The sequence below is a fragment of the Megalobrama amblycephala genome, linkage group LG22, assembly GCF_018812025.1.
Source record: "Megalobrama amblycephala isolate DHTTF-2021 linkage group LG22, ASM1881202v1, whole genome shotgun sequence".
NCBI lineage: Eukaryota > Metazoa > Chordata > Actinopteri > Cypriniformes > Xenocyprididae > Megalobrama > Megalobrama amblycephala.
The window spans coordinates 14,790,005-14,797,124 of record NC_063065.1 but is presented as its reverse complement, the minus strand read 5'-3'; the positions used below and the strand labels follow the sequence as shown (position 1 = coordinate 14,797,124).

Below are 7,120 nucleotides of genomic sequence, written 5' to 3'. Positions count from 1 at the left end.
TTGAAAAAGTAACTCATATTTTGTAAATTTGAAAAGTAATGCATTACTTTACTAGTAACTTGGAAAAGTAATCTGATTACATATCTCAAGTTACTTGTAATGCGTTACCCCCAACACTGATTACTGTAATGTCTTAATAGTAACGCATTACTGCCCTACACTGAAAATATCACTGGTTCGATTGGGCAAAAAAATCATTAGTTAATTGCAGGAAATTGCTTACAAACGCTGCTAATGAGCATGGGGCAAGAGGACTGAAACATCTCTGCCATGGCAGTGTGCCATCCTTTATTCCCTACTGGACACCATCACGTCCATGAAAGCTGGCCCAAACTGTTACACTGAAAGCTGCGAAACTCCATAATCAGGCTGCGTGAATTACCGTGAAATTTCATTTGTGACATTCTGTCAGTTCAATTGTTGTTACAGAGTTGATGGCACATCTAAACTTAACTGCAGAAAAAACAGTGCTTTGTGGATGCGGAGGTCAGCGGTCTGAAAATGAGTTGTTATTCACTGTTACTTTTTCTCTGTCTCCAAGGAGCATGTTCACTGCTTTTTGAGGGTACAGGAAGATGATAAGACAACAGACAGCAATAGAACAGGAAATGAGTCAAAACAACATCATCTGTGTGTGATATAATCTGTGTTGATGGTGAAGCTGATTTGTTGATCGGCAAGGGAGAAGTGTAATCGTATTTCACTGCTCCTTTTTTAGCATCTCATTTATTGTTCCATTCACAGACCAGGATCATAAAAACAACCTTATCTACCACATCTACATTGCACTTCCAAATTATTTTGGCATATTAAATAGATTTCAATTACCGCAGTATGAATTGCTGGTAGAGTTAGAATAAGTGGTGAAAATTAATTTCAAATTAAATCAGCTAAATAGTGATTAAAAAAAAAAAAGAATCAATACCAATCAAAATGACTGAAAACGGTTTAAAAACGTTCACATTTAATGAAAAATCTCAATACGGTTTACAAGAAACATTCAGCAAAAATGTAAGTTTCAGCGGTTAAATATAATAAAAGAGAAGTGCACAATGTTATTTACATCATGAAAGTTTATACATCATGTCAAACACACCAGATTCTTCACAGACACAGACCGTCCACCACAATAAACCCGGAAACCCTCCTTCAATATTTCATTTATACAACACACAATTCCTTTCTGCCAGCTCTAATTAAAGCTCCATCTTTTCTTCTCCCTCTGACAGTCTGATAATGATGCTGAATGCCCCTGCCCACGGCATCTGTGTCACTTTAGATGAACGCAACCTCGCACGTGGTGTCCCGGGGACCTTTCGCTCTTCAGGCCCGGCTGTAAGAGATCCGATCTCCTCTCCAACCCATTGTCCGGTCCGTGGATCGCGGTTCCCAGAATCCGTTTGCGACAATAACGCAGAACGCAGAAATGTCACTTTCATACTCGCTGTGTTTTGTCAGTTCACTTGACCTAAATCTGCGTCCAACTGTCTACTGGATTAATTATCTGTTTTTCAGTTGAATGAAAAGAGCACAGGCAGCAGGATTCATTGCAGTGTACAATTCCCCAACCCCCCCGGACAATGTGAGGCAGAGCAACACAAAATCAAAATAATCACAAACACCTTCCACTGAAACGACTGATCAGTGGGATATGAAATAAAAGAGTTCGAGAAGTAATAACAGCGAGTCGTGTTTGGTTTATCACTGGATCTTTTTGGAGGCCAACTAAATATTTATGCCACATATTTGTCAACAAAACTTCATTCATAAGAATCTCCTCGCATAATAACGAAGAAATGAATTACATTCACATGCTAGAATATACATATCCTGGAACAGGTATAATCTTATATCTGAGAGAGTTGATGCTTTTTCATACTGTGGCTTTCTTCAGAAGGTATAAAAGAAGAGAAAAAAATCCCAGAGGGTCGTATAATGACAAAATGGCATTACGTAACAAGAACAGTTCAATATCAGAGCAACGATTTTTGCTTTTTCTTACAATCACACTTTTCATTTGAGTGCACGGCTGTCTTTTCAGGTTATTTCAGTGTCCGTGAGTATCTGAAGAAAGACGTATTCTCCTGAAATAAGTCCAAGGCTAATCTGGATGCCTCCAGGAGTAATGTCCTCTTTATAAAAACCTCACATTTGAGTTTGGTATAGAGGTGACCCACTTCTTGAATTCACCCAAGACATGTTCTTGGGTGGCGGCTGTGTTTTGTGTTGATAGCATGGCGCTGCGTCTCCATGGGCATCTAAGAAAATTGCTGTGGGTCTTAAGTAGCATTTACATAACAATATTATATAATCTGACCCCAAATGCTATGAAACTGTTTATAAAAAAGCAATATATATTGTGATCTGAATTCTAGTTTTTAATGCCACCAGTACTCTCATTCAGGTTTGGTTTAACGTTATTTTGGTGGGCAAGCGAGATTTTGCATTGTACTGACAACACATCGAGATAGAGGTGCTGAATCCTCATCGTGTCTCCTGCATGTCAATCTCATGCTTCAGAAAGCCTCGTCCTCTTCAGCGTAAAGCTTTGGGGAAAAAAAACGAGTTGTTAGCTGAGGGGCAGTGAAGTAAGAGCATGATTCATATAGCGTTGCTTCTGTTCTTGGGATGTCTCACACCACAGTGGTCTCGGTCTGTAGGAAAGACTGGGCTCTGGAGTTCCGATGGAATTGGGCCATGTTTTCTGTGCCGTTCCTGGATATGGATGAACTGTGCAGACGGTAGTCGCGACCGATGTAACGCTTCAAACGCAAACTCCGCCACTTTCTCTTGAGCTCGCTTTGGACCTGCAGGCAAATATAAAATCAGTTAGTATTATCACAGCCATACACAGCATGGTAAGTCAACATGAAATCATAAATACACAATACACATTCCTTGACTTATTGTTATTCATTTATCAGTGAATCATGAATCAATCAATTCCAGATGGATAATATAGTGTCCAGCTTTATTCCTCATTTATTACATTATTATTACATAATTGTCCAGTTACACAGACAAGGCTTAACCCCTTTACTGTCACCCGCCTTTTTGAGCGCTTCAAAAAATGAAAGTATGAAAAAGTTATATAGAAGTTAAAATTTACTGTAAATCAAATGAACTGTACAAAAAAGTTCTAATTTTTATATATATAATATATATATTTTTAAAATAAAAATATTCTAAAATTGATATAAGGTCAAAGCCATATGTCTAACCAAATTGTAGTCCAAATTTGAAGTTGATTTCACAAAAATTGAAGTTCCCATGAGATGTTGTTTAGGCGCTGTACCAAAAATAGCCACCGGGTGTCACCCACATTCCATTTTTTAATGCATTCTCCTGTAACGATTGAATTAATTTCTGTCCAAATATCACTACACAGACACCAAATATGGAAGCTTGAGATAAAGACCTTTCCGACAATATGCGTTTTGTAAAGATTAGATAAGCTTTGACTATAAAGTGGTATGAATATGAATACATGACAACGCCCACTAGGGGGAGGAGCCTGCTAAAAGGACATTTAAAATACCGTTTCCATGGTAAACCAATGTCCAATTTCAAAACGGTTTCCATATGAATGCTGATTTTTTGAAGCTTTCAACTAGAAATGGAAAACTTTTTATGTGTTTTGGCCTTTCATTTACACGACAACAGCGTTTTTGTGGCCTGAAAACGCAAACTTTTGAAAACGAGTTTCAAACTGCAAGTTTTTGAAAACGATACCATTATCATCTTCGTGTAAACTGCAAAAACGCGAATCTGTGAAAATGGTGACGGCAAGCACATGCGTATTACGTAAGGCGAAGGTAAGGTGTTTTCTGTGAATGTGTGAGACTTCCGATTTATTAGCCGCTATAGGGAAATAACAAGAAGAATATCGAAGTGCAATAAAATAAGGTGGATAGGCATGCGTGTTTGGCGCAAGTGCTCTGTGAAAGACTGCGTGTGCGCAGGTGTGTAGTCTTTCTTTACAGAGTGACACCGCCATCTACTTGTCTGGCATGCGTAATACGGCGTTTTAGTCATTTTTGCGGATCCATGATAGTTTTGATAACGTTGTCATCTGTGCAAAGAAAAAACTTTTCCATTTTTAGTACATCGTGGTCATGTAAACGTACCATAAAATTCTTTACTGAGCTGTTTTAACTGAAAGCAACTTGCACTGACATGTGATAAAAATATGTCAGTGACATTGTTTTATCTCAAGATGCACACCAGTAATTTTTTTTTTCTAAGGCACGTTTATAAGAGCTACTTAAATGTCCTGATTGAACTAAGACCTAATCCTGGCTTAATCTAAGCCCTGTCTGTGAAACCGGGCCTATGTGTTGTGAATGTTTCATGTTGACTATAATTAGGAAGGGATACTCCTGCTCTGTTCCAAAACCTATTGAGCTGCCTGAGGAGGAGGCGGTAGCATTTTAAGACATCATAGTCACTGAAATGAAGGGTGTTGTGACTTAATCATATTGCCTTTTAAGATACCTTGTTTTGACCAAATTCAAAGGCAAAAGCTAGAATATATTGCTACAAGCTCAGTGAAAAAAATAAAATCGCATCCAAGGCGATATAAATGTTGATTATAAATAAAGAATATTTCGTTTAATATTGAAAAGCGTTAAGCATTAAAAATGTTCAGTGTAATAAAAATTTGATAATTTAACCCAATAATGTGTGTGTGCATTTTAATGCTTATTAGAATATCTTGCTTATGTTAGCAAAAAGCTAATATCAAAGTGTAGTGCTATTTGTAAAATCGATAAGATTGCACACTGACCTCGCTATTCAAAAAACAATACAAAATCGCAACCACCAAGCCCTGTGAAAGGAACATAGAGAGTTAATGTTGTACAACATTAATACAGCATCATATTCTGTGTAAAAGTTTGGGGTTGGTAAGATTTTATTGGTAAGCTGAATTTCCAGTCTCAAGAAACATTTCTTATTATTATGAATAGAAAGTTCAAAAGAATTGCATGTTTTTGAATAGAAATCTTTTGTAACATTATAAATGTCTTTACTGTCACTTTTGATCAATTTAATGTGAACACTCAGGCATACTCCTCACCTGAAAGGATCCCAGACCAAGGTCAAAGAATATTTTGTAGTTTTCCATCTCTCCATTTTCTTCTATGATGTAAACGAAAACAACATAGTTGACGCCAAAGAGAGGGATCAAGAGAAGCGTGGACTTTGCCAACCTCCTTAAAACAGAGAGAGGAGTAACAGGATTTGGACGGAGTGATAAGGGACCCCTACTGTTATGATAGCATGGCAATTTTTGTCAAATGGACAGTTATTTCCAAGCACACAAAGGAGAGCTTCAAACTAAAATCCCAACTTTAGAAGAAAAAAAGGGAAAAGTGGCATCTGGCAGAGCCATCAAATAGACAAAAGCCTCCCGTGCATTAGCGACAGGGCACTCAAACGCATAACAAAAACTCAGATTGATACAAATCACGACATAAATATTTCACCCCCATTCAATGCAAACACATTTAGCACTGCACAAGAGATAGTGGAAGACTTGGATAAAAATGGAAAGCAGCCATGCATTTTTCAGAGATTCATGCTAGAATGCAACTCCTGGTAAATTTAAAAGGGAGATCTCAGCTATGACCTGAATAGCACATAAGGTGATTCAACCATGGTGGCTGATGCCATGTTTGCAGAATCGAATATTAGTTGGCAGCCATTTGCAATACCTATACTGAGACTGATCATTTCCACCAACATCAGGACACCTCAGTTTCTGGACCAGGATTCGAATGATGCTGATGAACAGAATAAAGTTTATCTGTAGAACACAGAAAGGAAGAGAACAAGATTTTATATCATTCCTCTTTTATACAATGACATTATCCAGACTAAACATTACCACTGAATCCTGTTCACTGGATCTGACACAAGAAGTTCTCAAAACATTCTGTAAGACTTGAACCAGATTACAGGATTACTGCACACACTGAAACACGTGAAAATGTGCAGTTGCTGCCTTAAAGGAACAGTTCACCATTTACTCATCCTCAAGTCGTTCTAAACCTATATGACTTTCTTTCTTCTGTTTAAAAAAAAAATGTCTCAGTGATTTTCTATCCATACAATGAAACTTAAATGGGTCCAGTTCTGACTTTCATTGTATGGACAATAATATCTTCTTATATACACAGAAGTCATACAGGTTTGAGAAAATGATTACAGAATTATCAATTTTGGCTGAACTATCCCTTTAAGGAGTTGATCCGGCCTTTAAACTAACACTACAAAAAAATAATATCATGGGTTTGATTCTCAGAAAACATTCGAATGAATAAAATATATGCCTTGAAAGCACTAAAAATTGTTTTTGGACTTGGTCTGGCCAAACGCAACTTCAAATGTAAAATGATCATCTCCGAATTTCCATCTTGCTTAAATCCATCAGACAGATAGTAAAAACAAAAGAGGGCACCTGTTCCTCATAATTAATTCCGCCATAAAAACCCAAACCAAAACAAACAGAACATCTTGGCTAAAGGTTCATCGACTAGTGGCATTCTGGGTAGCAAAGAGACGTGGTTGCATGGTGAGCAATGCTCTGTCAGAGACTAAATACGTGGATTACCAGAACCGAGCATGTTTGGCAGAAAAACATATGACGTTTTTTTTTATTATTATTGCATTCTGGCTGAGGAACATTTTGACCTGGATGTGTTCGGGGCAAAGCTGTCAAACACAGCCATCATGCTGTCCAAAGACATTTGATCTTTTGCAGGTGAAGGTTTACAAAATGGAAATGGCACATTGGACCCAAGAGAGAGCTCTGGCACGTGTGCTGAGAGAGGCACTTGTAACAGCGTGTTTGCTCGCTCTTCCTGACATGCCTGCGCTCACGTCTCATCCAGGACATGGAAACTGTCCGTGAGACTCAGCACATCCCTGTGTCTGCTTTGCTGGCAGAATCCCTCCCTGCCTGACATAATGCATACAGTATGAGGCTGGTCTCAGTGTGTTTATAAGTACTGGTGTGAGGTTATACTCACAATGACAGATGCCATGATTGGCCAGTTGATCACCCGCCAGGGAATGGGAACATCATTTCTCTCCCAGCATCTATTAAGAGGAGACATCA

The 7,120-nt window shown here is 38.1% G+C and overlaps 1 protein-coding gene across 1 annotated transcript in view; it reads right to left on the bottom strand.

Annotated features, from left to right (window-relative positions):
• Positions 1 to 942: 942 nt before the first annotated feature.
• vipr2 (vasoactive intestinal peptide receptor 2) overlaps positions 943 to 7,120 on the bottom strand; it is a 47,929-nt gene continuing 41,751 nt past the window's right edge. The window contains exons 9-14 of the mRNA XM_048174804.1: positions 7,032 to 7,101; positions 5,715 to 5,806; positions 5,078 to 5,213; positions 4,787 to 4,828; positions 2,640 to 2,807; positions 943 to 2,546 (exon numbers count right to left, since the gene is read on the bottom strand). Of these exons, the coding sequence (XP_048030761.1) occupies positions 2,517 to 2,546; positions 2,640 to 2,807; positions 4,787 to 4,828; positions 5,078 to 5,213; positions 5,715 to 5,806; positions 7,032 to 7,101 (538 nt within the window). The 3' untranslated portion in view covers positions 943 to 2,516. The remainder of the gene's footprint in view (positions 2,547 to 2,639; positions 2,808 to 4,786; positions 4,829 to 5,077; positions 5,214 to 5,714; positions 5,807 to 7,031; positions 7,102 to 7,120) is intronic.